The sequence below is a fragment of the Cetorhinus maximus genome, chromosome 7 (genome assembly GCF_964194155.1).
Source record: "Cetorhinus maximus chromosome 7, sCetMax3.hap1.1, whole genome shotgun sequence".
Taxonomy (NCBI): Eukaryota; Metazoa; Chordata; class Chondrichthyes; order Lamniformes; family Cetorhinidae; genus Cetorhinus; species Cetorhinus maximus.
Genome location: NC_135885.1, coordinates 63,960,148 through 63,976,170, shown reverse-complemented (window position 1 = coordinate 63,976,170; position 16,023 = coordinate 63,960,148). Strand labels below are relative to the sequence as shown.

The window sequence follows — 16,023 nt, the reverse complement described above, 5'->3', positions numbered from 1 at the left end:
TCAAACCCATTCACTTGCACAGAATTAAAATTGGACCGAATTGGTTCTGGCCAGTTTCATGATTTTACATCTTATACACCCATGGTGCTTGCAATAGAAACTCAAACGTTGTGAAATCTCTGTAATCAGTTTGTCTGTTCCCTAAGTTTATGGCTTTTTATGGTTGAGGAATAGCTGGCATACCTTTATGATTTTAACTCCTTATGTAAATTCATTCTAGCCATAAGGGCCTGAATTTTTATGAGTGGAATTGGTACGCTGATGTTAAGGCAAAAGGCAGCCCCTGAACCCACACTTGCCCGCCAGCAGGACCAACTTGGCAATCTTACCACAAGTAGACTACAGAGCCCCTGTCCAATTAAAGATGGCGGGCAAGCTCCTGATGCTACCAGGTCTGCCACCTCAGCAGTGCCATTGGGAGAGGTGGTTGCAGGCATGAAACCTCAGAAGATTAGTGAGATAAGGGAAAAAATGAAAAATTCACAGGGTTGAGGGTCAGTGGGAAGGACCCTCCAGGAAGATTGTTCGGGCAGAAGGGACTGCCTCCCCTGCCCATAGTCTCAGCTTTGTGCTTTGAAGATTCTGGCTTCAATGGCCTTCTAGAATGCTGAGGGAGGCCACCCCCATTAAGCTAGTGGCTTCCCTACATGACAGGAAGATCACCCGACCATTGACAAAATGCAGGCTGCCCTGTTAAATGGTCCTTAATAGGGCCTTTAATTCGGCAAATTGGCTGTTTCCTGCCTTGGAGTGAGCAGCCGATCTGCATTGCAGTCATTAGGAAAATGGCCAGGTGGAGGTGTGGCATTGGGATCCTGTTCCAACTTGGCTCCCCATTATTTTACTGGCCTCCCAGATTTCAGTCTACTGGCCAGAGGCTGGTTAACTTCTGGCCAAAGAATCCAAAATAGAAATGTACTTTTTGTCACAACCACCCTCCCATCACTGCCACATCCCATATCTCTTCTTCTTGTGCTCCTACATCCTGGGACTTATCTTCTACTCCTATCAATCCATTCCCAATAATCCCATAATAAAAAACAGAAAGTGCTGGAAAAACTCAGTCGGTCTAGAAACATTTGTGGAGTGAGAAACAGAGTTAACGTTTCAAACTTCTTCTACATTGTTCCAAATAAGAGTCAGTCTAGCTGAGGTTTTCCAGCACTGTTTTTATTTCAGATCTCCAGCATCCAGAGTATTTTGCTTTTATTTTAGTGCCCAATAATTTCATACCCATCACTACCAGCCCTATACTCCCAACTACATCTTTCCACAGCTGCCAAACTCCAACAGTCCTATTCAGTACTTGCAAACTTCAGGACCATGCTAAGATTCTCCCCAACAATCCCATACCTAACACCCCATACTCCCACCAGAATCTTGTGCTCAAATCCCAGTGATGCCACATCTTCTCCTAGTTCTTTCAGATCATATTGGAACCCCCATGGTGGACCACCCATAACCTACTCACAATATTCCCAGACCCCAGGACCATCTTCCTAATATTATCTGTCTATGTGGCTAACTCACTCCCCAGTGCTGCTACATGTAGTTCCTGCAGCCTCACTCAACCTACTTCTGGCCTTTGCACTTAATCATGGTATTCAAGCCTGAACATATCATTAACACTTATATAAGTCATTTTAAAAATATGAATATTATGCAGTTACTGCAGCCCTATTAAAATATTGGGACATATTTTGCTTTTATTGCGTTTGGACATATTGGATTATGTACTTAAACAAATAATCATCAAGCAAACTGCATTACAGGATATAATCCTCCTTGCCTGACCTTTACATGATATGGCCAAAAACACTGTTCCATTGCGTCTTACTGGTAACAAGACCACATTTCCACTTAGTTACTATGAGCAAGGCTACTGCAGATCATATTCAAAATTGATTGGTATTGAAATTGTGCTGTGCATTAATACTAATGAGGAGACTAATGCATTCATATGATTTTACTGTAAATGCTATTTTAATAAAGGTGTTAAACCATTTAAAATAATGATTTGGTTAAAATCATTGGCAAAGCAATTTCATACAGTACAATATTGTACAGTGCAATTTCAGCATATTTTGTTAATGCTAATTAACTCTACTCAGATTCTAGAATATTAGTGTAAAAATCAGGGTCAAAAAAGCTCCACTGATCAGTCTAATTGTTTTTGCCATGTTGGGGTAACATTACATGCACCTGTTTTTCTTTAAGCAAATTAAACTAGTTCTCATTTATCCTCTTTAGGGAGGCAAAAACAATAGATGAATTTACATTAACTCGGACAGCATATCTGAGTAAAGTTACTGAAGAAGACTTTAGTACCAACTTCACATGCTTCTCCCAAAATTCCCAGGGAAATTCATCTGGTGTGCTCAGACTCAAAGAGAAAGGTAAGAAACGAAGAGACAGCGAATACTTCCAGAGTCACGTGTTTGAGGAAACTACAAAATAAGAATTTATTATAGTTTCAGAGAAATCCTTCATTTACTGAAATGGGACGAGACAAGGCAATACATTTGTCATGACCTGAGACCGAAGCAACTAGATCCATGAAAAGAAAGTCATACATCTACAATCTACGCGCACATACACACAGTTTTAATTGACAGGAGGGAATCAGAAAGCTTTCCAATCAAATCTCGAGTAAGGCAAGGCTGGCCTCGTTCCTCTGTGTTGTTCAAGTGCTGAGTTGAGCATTTTGCCGAGTCCGTTAGAAAGGATGTGAGATAGAGTGATGTCCCATTTTTGCCTTGACATTTTCACTAAACGTCCTGGTGTCCCGGCAGTTTTCTCCAAATTGCTCAAATGTCTGGGTTTTCAGCTGAGTCCCCTCCCCTTTAACTTCAAATTCCATTGACTGTTGGCTGACCCAAAAAAACCCTTCTCGTGCTGCGCTACAACTTGGGAATGGGGATTTTAGAGTGATGAGAGAATACTTCCTGGCAGCATTCCCTTCACCTTGCGGGAGCACATTAAAGCGACCTTTCCCTTCAAATGAGACTGAGGTGAGGGACTGTCCAGCTGTCTCTCAGGTTGTTGTGCATGATGTTGAGAGGCTAGAGGCACCATGAAGCTACCTTTCCCCCTCTCTCACTTATCTTCAGCCACTCCGCCGTGGTGCACAGACCATGGCATAGGATTCACTTTTGGGAGAAATTGATAACACTGACCCCAAGGGAATACTTGATGCCTTGGTACTAATTGTAACGGCAAATCATTGTTCCTATCCATATCCTATCACTCATTTCTCAGTGAAACAGGCAAATGCCTCAGAAATGGGCCACCAGCCTTTACCTGGGTCAGAAAGGATTTTACAAAACAAAATAAATGATTAATTATTTTCATGAATTTAAAAAAAAAGTTCTTGCAATGCAGGTCTTGCCCAGAACTAGGTTAAAAACAAAAAACTGCGGATGCTGGAAATCCAAAACAAAAACAAAAATACCTGGAAAAACTCAGCAGGTCTGGCAGCATCGGTGGAGAAGAGCAAAGTTGACGTTTCGAGTCCTCATGACCCTCTGTTGAAGGGTCATGAGGACTCGAAACATCAACTTTGCTCTTCTCCGCCGATGCTGCCAGACCTGCTGAGTTTTTCCAGGTATTTTTGTTTTTGTTCCAGAACTAGGTTGGTCACTTCACCCTGGATCAACCAAAAACTGATTAAATATATCGAGGTCTTTTTTTTTTAAAAGTCTGCAAATAATAAAAAAAAAATACTGCGCCAAGGGGCTGGAATTTATTGGTGGCCTTGTTTTTAATAATCAGGATTTAATATATATGGAATATACATTGGTCTATGATTAGGTGAGATAAGTTGGTTTTATTGGTAGTTTTTCAATAAATGTAGTCTCTTTCTGTGTGAATTATATGGGGAGCAGGGATCGGTGCACAATGAACCAGAACCATTGGAGCGTGTGCTGCACCAGTCCAGTTTGAACAGGCACAAAAACAAAAATAGCTGGAAAAGCTCAGCAGCTCTGACAGCATCTGCGGAGAGGAATACACTTAACGTTTCGAGTCTGTATGACTTCATCAGAACTAAAGAAAAATATAAATGAGGTGAAATATGAGCTGTTTGAGGGGGGTGGGACAGGTAGAGTTGGATAGAGGGCCAGTGACAGGTGGAGGCAAAGGAGAGATTGCCAAAGATGTCATAGACAAAAGGACAAAGGGGTGTTGACGGTGGTGATATTAGCTAAGGAATGTGCTAATTATGACATTAAAGGTAGAAAACAGGATGAGCAAGTGACAGATGGCCCTGGTGAGGGTGGGGTAGGGGAATGGGATCGAAATGGGTTAAAAGGTGGAGGTAAAACAATGGATGGAAATAAATTTTTAAAATAATAATAGAAATAGGTGGGAAAAGAAATATATATAAAAATATATATAATAATTATTAGAAAAAAGGGGATCAAAAAGGGGGAGAGGATGGAAGAGAGAGGTCATGATCTGAAGTTGTTGAACTCAGTGTCAAGTCTGGAAGGCTGTAAAGTGCCTAATCGGAAGATGAGATGCTGTTCCTCTAGTTTGCCTTGAGCTCCACTGGAACATTGCAGCAGGCCAAGGACGGACATGTGGGCATGAGAGCAGGGTGGTGTGCTGAAATGGCAAGCGACAGGGAGGTCTGGGTCATGCTTATTGTCAGACCGAAGGTGTTCCGCAAAGTGGTCATCCAGTCTGCGTTTGGTCTCTCCATTGTAGAGGAGACGCATTGGGAGCAGCGAATGCAGTAGACTAAATTGAGGGAAGTGCAAGTGAAATGCTGCTTCACTTGAAAGGAGTATTTGGGTCCTTGGACAGTGACGAGGGGGGAGCAGGTGTTGCACCTTCTGTTGTTTCATGGGAAGGTGCCGTGGGACGGGATTGAGGTGTAGGGGATGATGGAGGAGTGGACTAGGGTGTCCCGGAGGGAACAGTCCCTATGGAATGCCAACAGAGGGGGTGAAGGGAAGATGTGTCTGGTGGTGGCGTCATGCTGAAGTGAGCGGAAATGGTGGAGGATGATCCTTTGAATGCAGAGGCGGGTGGGGTGATAAGTGAAGACAAGGGGGACTCTATCATGGTTCTGGGTGGGGGAGGAAGGTGTGAGGGTGAATGCGCGGGAGATGGGACGGACACGGCTGAGGGCCCTGTCAACCATCATGGGCGGAAAACCTCGGTTTTTTCTAATAATTATTATATATTTTTATTTTGTTTATATTTTTATTTTCCCACCTATTTCTGTTATTATTTTAAAAAATTATTTCCATCAATTGTTTTATCTCCACCTTTTAGCCTATTTCGATCCCCTCCCCCCCACCCCACCCCCACTAGGGCCATCTGTCACTTGCTCATCCTGCCTTCTACCCTTAATGTCACCATTAGCACATCCTTTAGCTATTATCACCACCGTCAACACCACTTTGACCTTTTGTTTATGACATCTTTGACAATCTCTCCTTTGTCTCCACCTATCACTGGCCCTCTATCCAGCTTCATCTGTCCCACCCCCATTAAACAGCTTATATTTCACCACATTTCTACTTCTCTTTAGTTCTGATGAAGAGTCATACAGACTCGAAACATTAACTCTGTCTTCCTCTCCACAGATGCTGTCAAACCTGCTGAGTTTTTCCAGCAATTTTTGTTGTTGTTATTGTCAGAACCCAGTGTGCAAATGAAAGTAAGCAAGGCTTTTAAATAGAAATTGGTCTTACCTTTGTGAAATGCACAGTAAACTTAGAGTGGAATAGACAATTCTGGCTGGGATCTTGTGACAAACAAATCCTTAGTTCAGGTTTTTTTAAAGAAAATGAGGCAGAGATGTAATTGAAACAAAAGTATGCAGTTCATTGCTGTCTTCAATACTTGGGTGTCTTAACAGGGTTACCAACTCTGGCTGGACATATTTCGTGAGATGTCATCACATGGCATCCTACCTTCATCTGCCCCTCCCTCAAACTCCTTCCATTGGTCGCGCAACATGTCAATCATCACGGACACACCCCCCCTCCACCCCACCACCCCACCGCCCCACCAAGGTTTCTCAATGTGTCCCGGTTTTAACTTTTGAAAATCTGGTCAAACTAATATATGCTTAAGAAGGTTGATGTTCCCAGATAGATCAAGGCTTCCCTGTACGTGGAGGATGTTCCAATCTCCTTGAATCCGCTGTTGGCCTGCAGATTGATGTGCATCTGTGACCAGTTCGAACTGGCCTCGGAAGCCAGAGTAAATCACAGAAAAGGCCAGGTCATGTTCTTTGGGAACTGGGCCAACCAAACATTGGTCTCCTTCCCCATCAAGTCAGAATACCTGCAGGCACTGGAAATGTGGTTTGGAGGGGCCAAGCTGTGCACCAAGGACGTGAGAGAAGAGGAGGTGGAGAAAGATAATGCTGAATGGAAACGTACCCCTGCTGCATGTCACGGTGACCTCCTCCTGCCATCCTCTGGGAATAGGACCTCCCTCCTCTCACTCAGGGCCTCCAACATTAGATTCAGGGTGGCATTGATGAACTGAGGGTCTGCTCTGCCCTGGGTGCCAGGCCTCCCTGTGACATCTCACTTCCCGCTGCTACAGGGAGGCTTTGGCACAAAGCATAGATTTCTACCTTAAGATAACCAGCAGCCTTCATGATGGCTGCCGTGGGGTGTCTAAATGAGTGCCACACTTCATCTGACTCACCTCCATTCCCACCCCCACCAAATCTGTATGGGCAGGAATCTAACTTCTATACCAATTAAGGGTTTTCCTCTGTGAAAATCTTAACTTCAATCAGTTTCCAAGCAGAGGAGGGTTTCTGACTCAAAAACAAACCTGGCTCCTGTTTCCCACCTCCGAGGCCCGTGGACCGTACCCACGAGGATATGATGTACAAATCTCAAATAAAGGAGGGAAAAGCTTATCCAGTGTTGCCATCGTCCTGATGGCTACCTTTGACATGTGGCTGTGCTTGCATCGGCTGTGCTTAGACCCTCAGCCCACTATCACCAAGGCCAGGATTTTCAAAGGGCTGCAGGGTTTGAACATGACGCGGGTGGGTTTTGAAAATCGTGATTCGGGAGGACATATTGCCACTTACATGCTGAGGTTTTATCTGTCCCAGCTGTTGCAAAGGATGAGTCTGCCTATGTTGCCAGGAAACACTTTTCAAATTTTCAAGGGATTTGAACTTGATAGCAGTGAGTTACAACAAATGTCTTATTGGCACTCAGCAATGTTTAACATTGCAGTACAGTAATTTACCTCTCCACAGGATTGGTTTCAACTGGGGCTGCAGTCATTTCATCTTTGCAGCTCATTTACTGGGCCAGTGAGAAAAGGCATCAATAGCCCCTTAGGCTGCCGGTGGGAGAGCATCACCAAGTTGCTGACAGCCTCCGAACTCAATGCTGGGGGCTAACTGACAGCAGGAAAATGTGATCTGCATTTGAAATAGCCCCTTAGTGGTGCAGTAATTGGCTGCAGCCTTTGTGGAGTGGTTGCCAATTCTCCTGTTAGCCCGCTGCTGGGAAACTCAAGGAAGGTAGACGTGGGACAGTGTGTGGAGCCGTCTCAGTAGGGTTTTATGCTTATTTTTGGCACACCACCTCAAAATCAGCCTCCACTGAGCTCAGAAAATACCAGCCAATAAGACCAATCCACACCAGCTCAAACTCTGGTTTTCATGCTGACACAGCAATTTTAAGCATCTTGATCTCAATTTTATAAAGGTAATTCCTTCTCATATTCAACATTTTGTAAAACCATTCTGTTTTTCCTGCCCCTCGCTGGACTGAACCAAGAACTACAATTGTTAGATTGGGCTGTAACTTCCGGGCTCCAGGGCAGTGTTTCTGGGGATTACCCCAAAGATGCACTGGGGGAACCCTGCGCCCCCCAAAAGTCCCCAGGTAAGGATTACATGACAATTGCCTGAGAAGTGCAAACTCTCGATGGGCAATTGTCTTGCACTAGGAACCATCCAAAAATGTGATTTAAATCGCAAACTTCGGATGGTTCCGACTGTTACAGCAATAGTTACCCAGAAAAAGTTAGAAGATTTGGAACCACTTCTAGTTTCTGGGTAACTATTATACAGACCTACACCAAGCCCCCAGAGGACTCCTCCCAGACCCCAGGAGACCCTTCTCCACAGGATTTCCCCCCCCTTCCCCCCCCCACCACAACCCCTGAATTCCCAGAGGATTCCCTCCACCCCCAACTGCCCCCCCCGCCTCCCGCATACTTCTCCCAACCCACCAATCCCTGAACCCCCCAGAGACTCCCCCACACAACTGTCTGACCTCCCCCCATGACTGTCAGCCCCCACTCCTGACTGTCCGAGCCCCCACTCCTGACTGTCCGAGCCCCCACTCCTGACTGTCCGAGCCCCCACTCCTGACTGTCCGAGCCCCACTCCTGACTGTCCGAGCCCCCACTCCTGACTGTCCGAGCCCCCACTCCTGACTGTCCGAGCCCCCACTCCTGACTGTCCGAGCCCCCACCCCTGACTGTCCGAGCCCCCACCCCTGACTGTCCGAGCCCCCACCCCTGACTGTCCGAGCCCCCACCCCTGACTGTCCGAGCCCCCACCCCTGACTGTCCAAGCCCCCACTCCTGACTGTCAGCCCCCACTCCTGACTGTCCGAGCCCCCACTCCTGACTGTCCGAGCCCCCACCCCTGACTGTCTGAGCCCCACCCCTGACTGTCCGAGCCCCCACCCCTGACTGTCCGAGCCCCCACCCCTGACTGTCCAACCTCCCCCATTGACTGTCCAACCCGTTCCCCGACTGTCCGATCCCTGGCGCCCTCCGACTGCCTGAACACCCCCGCTAGACTGCCCTTCCCCCTCCCCGGTACCCCCCCCCCCCCATCGCCCCCAAATTCTAATCACTTACCTGATAACCTACCTTCTCCCTGGCTTGAAAGTGGCCGGACCTTTAAAAGGTTGTCACCCGGCCTGAGTCAGAAAGTCAGGAGAGACAGGATTGAGAAGTTTTCCAAGTAAGAAAGTAGGAGCAGAGTGGCAGTCCAACTCTAGTTGCCACTCTGTGGAAGTTCAAGCCCATTATCGATGTTTTACAAAGAATAGCAATTGTTGATTCAACTCACAATCTTCAATTATCAATCATAGTCATCCCCTTAAGATCATCCTGTTTTGAAAGCAAGGGCTGCTCAAATATGCAGCTTTCGTTTTAGAATTATTCAAACCACTGAATTTCTAAAACTACTTTAGTTAGGCACCTTTACAATTTACTCAGATTACTGCATTATTAAAGACAAAATCATATCTTTATAACATACCAGCAAATTAATCAGTAAAGCAATGCTTAGTAAGTTAATCCATGAAAATCTCATACAACATTTTAAGGGAAACACAATGCTTATTGCATCATGTGACTTCAGTGACATTAAATTTGCTAGAACATATCAAAAAATATCTGTTCCTCAGCTCTGCTTTATTTGCACGCATTCACACTTCAGCAACACTTGACACATCCTCATGTGACAATTCGCAAACAACAATTCATTCTTACAGATATTATTGCTGAATATTTTTATTAAAAATTATAGAAAGAGAAAGCTTGTTCTTTTTCCTTATATATTCTGTTCAGTTGGCCTTGCCATCTCACCTGTCTCTTGGAAAAGTTTGTGCAGAAAAACATCTTTAAACACAAATTCCTCAGGCACTGGTCCACACGTAGTGTCTTTGAAGCCCTGCTAGAAAAGGAAATAATGGATCCTGTCAGATGGTTCGCTGAGAAGACTGTCAAAGCTATTTGGCAGAATGCCTCATTGTCAGAACTTTCAAACAAGCACCAAGATATAGCCTGGCTGGTGGTGAGAATAGCCCACCCTGGCAGATCCTTCTTGCATGCCCGAGGTCTCAATGCCATCGCACAGAACCGGCCGTGGTGGGGAATAGTCCTTTGTTGGGATTCAGGTTATCAGAGCCAACTAAAGCATTTGCCCTTTATTCTCATGGTCTGAACTGATTCAAAGTTATAACCTTTATCGATGACAGTGGTTATATTTTATTCAGTATAGGTCTTTACATATACTAATATCTGAGCAGTAGTAACAATGTGTCACAGCATTATTATTACGGCCTGGGTAGAAGTGCGATCTCCACATTAATACTGCCTGGTTGTGCCCTAGGTAACATTGCATTAGTCAAGGCAACACAAAATACCTGTACAATTTCTGTGCTCAGGATGATACTTTCATCTGCTATGAACAGGGGAGAGGTGGTAGAATCATTTCCCCCCTTTTCCACCTCTTGACTGACCACAAATAGATGTATTTTAAAGATATGTTTTAACCCATTGAGTGCTGTGGCTCTCAAGAACAGACACAGGCTGGGCTTCTCGTAAGTTTAAAAAAAAGAAATATTTATTTCTCAACACATGGGGTAGAATTTTGCCGTCGGCAAGCAGGGGGCGGGGCCCACTTGCTGACGCCTAAAATGACGCAGGATGACGTTGGGCAGAACCCCCGATGTCATCCCGCCCCATTTAAATTTCCAGGAAGGCGGGCCTGCAGCAAAATCAGCTGCGTGCCCGCTGACCTGTCAATGGCCACAGGGAGATGTGCGCTTTTTCTTGCACATGCGCGAAAGAGCACACTCTCGCTTTTGGGGAATCCCCCCTGCCCGCACAGGAAGTGCATAGCACTTCCCACCAGACATCACACTGGGCGGGCATTAATTGGCCCGTCCACGTAAAATGGCGGCGGGACCCGCTTCTCCGTCGGGGATCGGCTCCCCGTCCGCCAGAGATTGGGTCAGGCCCGCCCAACCGCCAGGCAGAAAATTCTCCCCATGTATTTGCAACAGCACACATGCACACAAGACACACACACATACACACAAAGTTGTTTACAAAAGGAGGTAGCATGCACTTAGATTCTTTTAAAAAGTCCAAAAATTCACTGTCACGCTTGAGTCTTTTGAGATTGAAGCTTGAAATGTTGCAGGCCTGATAATTCCCTTTTGGATCACTGAAGAAATGAAAGTTGGAAGTTTCTGATGATGAATTCATAGTGACTTACTACTTGCAGCAGCACGTTTCTGGATTTGCCCCAGTCGAGGGACAATCATGCAAAGATCTGGCTTGGCTCTTCAAATTGGTAGGTAAAAGGCTAGCCCCACTTCTCTGCCTGTTAGTGGATTGTAGACAGGGTCCTTCCCTTGCTGGGTGGGATCTCCTTCCTTTGAGCCTCTTTGTCTCCCAGACAGACTGACATAAGGCTGCTCTCCAAATGTGTATTGACAAATATTCCTTATTTGCTGGTTTCTGTCAGGTGACCATAGTATCTGTTTCTCAATTGCCCGTACAAATGGTCTCTGATGACTTAAGCATTGCCACACAGGGGTTTGCATCTCCCTGTGAGAGAATGGGTTCTTCTCACGCCCATTCTGTAGAATTCCATTCTGTAGCCAATAAGTCTGTGGAAGCATTGTGAACTAGGTTCTGTAGGTATTTGGACAACATCAGCTGTTAAATCCACAGAAAATATCTGCATTTTAATGCATTTTCAATGGAATGTCTCAAACGGGCATTTGCATTTTAATGTCCTGACCAGACAAGCAGGTTAATATCCAGCCTTGGGCAGTTTCATTGTATACTGGCAGACAAGAAAGAAGGTCACTTGCCCTCTCAACTACACCTTGTTTCAATACAGATTGCCCATTCTCCATGTTCTTTTAAGAAAGTAAAGTGCTCATTTTCCATAAATCCGCAGCTATAACTGTGTGGGCATGACACTTTACACAGCAAAGCCCATGAAGACCAGTTTAATTTAATCATGCCATCGCTATTATTTGAATGGCCCAATTATAAAAGATGTCATTGAACTATGTAACCATCCAAGCCAAGTCAAACTTGCAAGATATTTGGCTTTTCACACTAGACATCTATCATCTCATAAACTTTCCAATGCTAGTGCCTGACTAAAGCAAGGAAAACATGGTGGTCTTGGGTCCTTCACTATTTTGTCTTGGCCCAATGCACATCTGAACCTCTGATATCCTGCAAAGATGTCTATCTTCTAATTCCCACACAGTAAGCTGTCTGTTTTCACATTGCTGGATTTCTGTTGAAGTTTACTTGTTTACCATTCGGTTCCTTTCACACATTTCACACAATAAAACATTTGGTCAATGAAAGCCAAAATTATAGTTTCACATTATGTCACCTTTCAACTGCTTTTGCCCAGGGTATATAACAAGCAGGAATAAAATAGATCAGTGTAAGAGTAAGCATAACAATGAAAATAAAGAAAAGCACAGCCAGTCAGTTTTCATTAATTAGCAAGACAACCTATTGTCAGAACTTCCCAGGGTTCTTACACTGTCACCCATCTTCTTCTGGAATGTGCATTTGGAAAGAAAATCTGAAGAAAAACATGATAGTTTTTGTCAAGGTTCATCCCAAACATCCCAATAGACTAAAATTTTCAACTGAACGTCCCCTTTTCCCTTATGATTTTCCCTTAGAACATCTTATCAGGATCTTAAAGGCTCCATCACTCCCTGGGACCAAACCAAAGTGTCACAGCTCTTACTCGGAGTGCCTCTGATTCCTGATAGCCCTTTTGCTTCTGGCCCACTGCTTTTCACCTCTTAGCAGACTCTTTCTTTCTCTGCCTGCTGAACTCAGGGATTTAACCAACCAACTTGGGTACTTTCAGCTCCAATCCCAAAGACCTTCTAGAAAAGCCTACAGACAACTTCCCAGAATTCCAAGCAAGGCTCCACCCTGAAATACCCACCTCTATGGCAACAAACGTTAGTTGAGATGCCTGGTAGATTTTTAGATGAGCTTTTAACTTTAAAACCAAATCTTTTGTCCTGGAAGTCTGTATGAATAATTCACTTTGCTAACAAAGACAGGGCAATGCAGCTGAAACATCCTGAGTTGGGTTTTCATCCCTGAGGAGGGTAGTGGGAGTTGGGAAAATTCTTGCTTGGACCACCCGCCTCAGGAAAGGTGCCCACAAGAATGGGGTTTTCATTGTGGGGTGCAGGGGCATGTGGGGGCTGTATTCAGGCCAGCTGACAAGGGAAAAGGTTTGGAAGCACCCACAGGGACTGCCAGGTTTGAAGGCGGGCTGTTTAAAAGGCCTGCCAGTGCTGTGGGCCTTCGTCCCAGTTATAATAAAAACAGAAAGGCCTTCCAGCTCTCATCCCTCACCTCCCACACATTCCCCATGCCCCATGCATACCACCTCATGCCCCCAAACAACCCCTATGGCCCCTCATGCCTCCCCCATGCAAAGCTATGGCACTTCCACACTCATTCACCTGCTATAGGCTACATATAAGCAATTAACCCTATTGTGACAGAAGGACATGTAAAAAAGGCTCAACAAAAAACCATCATTCACTGATAACTTTACACTTTCTTAAAAAAAATTATTTTTTACCATAGCTCGATAAAAGTGTCTATCATCCAGACCCTTTAAAGTATCAACAGCAGAAACTGTGATCACGTGAAATCTCTTTATCTTTATCGTTATGTATTCTTGGCTGAGAGCCCAGGACCCCATTAGCCTGTTGAAACACCTGAGCCCCAGGGAAAATATTGCTTGATTGACAGCTCTGGCTCTCTGATCTATGCTGCCAATTTCACAATGGTTGTTTAGACAAGATGAAGAGGGTTCAAGTGCTTGCAGTTTCAGCTGGTGATACATTAAAAAGTCTGGATGATTGACACTTTTATTGGACTGCGGTAAAAAGGAATTTTTCTCAAAAGAAACTGGCAAGTAACAACTGGGCAGCAGGCAGCAGTGGAGCCTCAGGTTCAGGAGGCCACCTGCCAGTATCAAAGGAACAGTGTCGAACCACAATGTTGGGGAAAGTGGTTTGAGGAAAGCCATAGTTCATACATATAGGAAAATCTACAGACAGCAACCAACTGGCTCTTTAATGATTTTCCTCCATTACAATTCCCAGAAGTTTTACCTTTATGCCTCTGTTAATTGATATTCCAACACACTCTGGACAGCCTCCCACATTGTAGCCTCTGTAAACTTGAGATCATCCAAACCTTTGCAGCAAGACTGTTCCCTTATTGCCTCTGCTTTTTTTTCAAGTCACTCCATGACTTCACCCCCCCCTATCTCTGTGCTCTCATTCTGGCCTCTTGAGCATCCTGGATTTTAATCGCTCCACCATTGGTGGCTGTAAGTTAACCTAGGTCTTAAATTCTGGAACTTCGACCCCTACACCTCTCTGCCTTGCTTTCCTTCTTGAAGACACTCCTTAAGATCTACCTCTTTGACCAAGCTTTTTGTAATGTCGGTCAGTGCCAAACTTTGCTTTATATTGCTCTTGTGAGGCATTTTGAAATGTTTTATTATGTTAAAAGAATTGTAGAAATATAAGCAGTTGTTGTTGATTAATCAAATTGCATGAAGACAAACTGTGTCTTTGGTCCTGATTATAAATTTCGCTCATCAGTTTGAACAAGCTCAAGTGTGTTAATTAATTCATTTACAAGATGTGTGCATTGCTGGCTAGGTCAGCGTTTATTGCCCATTCCTAATTGCCCTTGAGAAGGAGGTGGCGAGCAGCCTTCTTGAACTGATGCAGTCCATGTGGTGTAGGTACACCCACAGTGCTGTTAGGGAGAAAATTCCAGTATTTTGACCCAGCGACAGTGAAGGAATGGCGATATATTTCCAAGTCAGGATGGTGAGTGGCTTGGAGGGGAGAACTTCCAGGTGGCGGTGTTCCCATGTATCTGCTGCCCTTGTCCTTCTAGATGGTCACGATCATGGGTTTGGAAGGTGCTGCCTAAAGAGCCTTTGTGAGTTTCTGCAGTGCATTGTGTAGATGGTTCACACTGCTGCCACTGTTCATCGGTGATGGAGGAAGTAAATGTTTGTGGAAGGGGTGCCAATAAAGCAGGCTGCTTTGTCCTGGATGGTGTCAAGCTTCCGAGTGCTACTGGAGCTGCACTGATCCAGGCAAGTGGAGAGTATTCCATCACACTCCTGACTTGTGCCTTGTAGATTGTGGACAGGGCTTGGAGAGTCAACAGGGGAGTTACTCGCTGCAGGATTCCTAGTCTCTGACTGTAGCCATAGTATTTATATGGCTAGTCCAGTTCAGTTTCTGGTCAATGGTAATCCCTAGGATGTTGATAGTTGGGGATTCAGTGATGGTAATGCCATTGAATGTCAAGGGGGTGATGGTTAGATTCTCTCTCGTTGGAGATGGTCATTGCCTGGAGAAGGAGGCTCCGCAAATATAATAACAACCTGCATTCAAATGTAAAGAATGAAAAAAAAATGTTTGTTAAATGAAATTGAATTTCTATATGCTAAAACATGATAATGTTCTTCCTTTCTCATATTACTCTTTCAGAGTCCAACATCTTTCAAATAAAAGTGATAACCATACCTACATCCTTAATATTTGTGACTATTGTTTGTGGATGTGTTGGAATCTATAAATTTTGGATTGAAATTGTTCTTCTTTACCGACACTATTTCTCAAAGGATGAAACCATTGGAGGTAAGATAAATTCTAGGTTACAAAATATTGATGGAATTCACAATTTCTTAATTGTAAATCATACTGTTTCTAATCTATTTACAAATATACAGTCTCATCATCATTTAGGACTAATATATTGCAGCTGTACTATATCTTGTATTTATTTATTCCAAATGTATTCATTAAAAGGTTATGGGCTGAATTTTACTGATGGGGACGAATTACTCACAAGCTGACTGACTTTAAATATGGCTGCCCAGCAGCATTAATACACTGGGGGTAGGGTGGGGGGGGGAGAGTAGGGTGGGGGGGCCTTAACGGGGTAATTGTGGGACTTCCACCCCTCAGGGAAAGGAAGTCCTGCCCTCAAGAACTGCTGGCCAATAATGGCCACTGCTGGAACTACAAACAGCCCTGAGGGGAAGATTCATGGTGACCAGATTTAGAGGTAAGTCTGCGGTTCTTGGTCAGGGATTGGGGTCTTAGGGAGTGGTGTGGGGGTGTCAGGTTTTGGAGGCCAGTGGTGGGGCAGGTGGGGGGAGTCACATCT

The 16,023-nt window shown here is 44.6% G+C and overlaps 1 protein-coding gene across 1 annotated transcript in view; it reads left to right on the top strand.

Moving 5' to 3' along the window:
- Nucleotides 1–16,023, top strand: part of LOC144682838 (interleukin-18 receptor accessory protein-like) — a 69,574-nt gene that overhangs the window by 35,090 nt on the left and 18,461 nt on the right. The window contains exons 8-9 of the mRNA XM_078545623.1: nucleotides 2,251–2,396; nucleotides 15,342–15,491. Coding sequence (XP_078401749.1) covers nucleotides 2,251–2,396; nucleotides 15,342–15,491 — 296 coding nt within the window. The remainder of the gene's footprint in view (nucleotides 1–2,250; nucleotides 2,397–15,341; nucleotides 15,492–16,023) is intronic.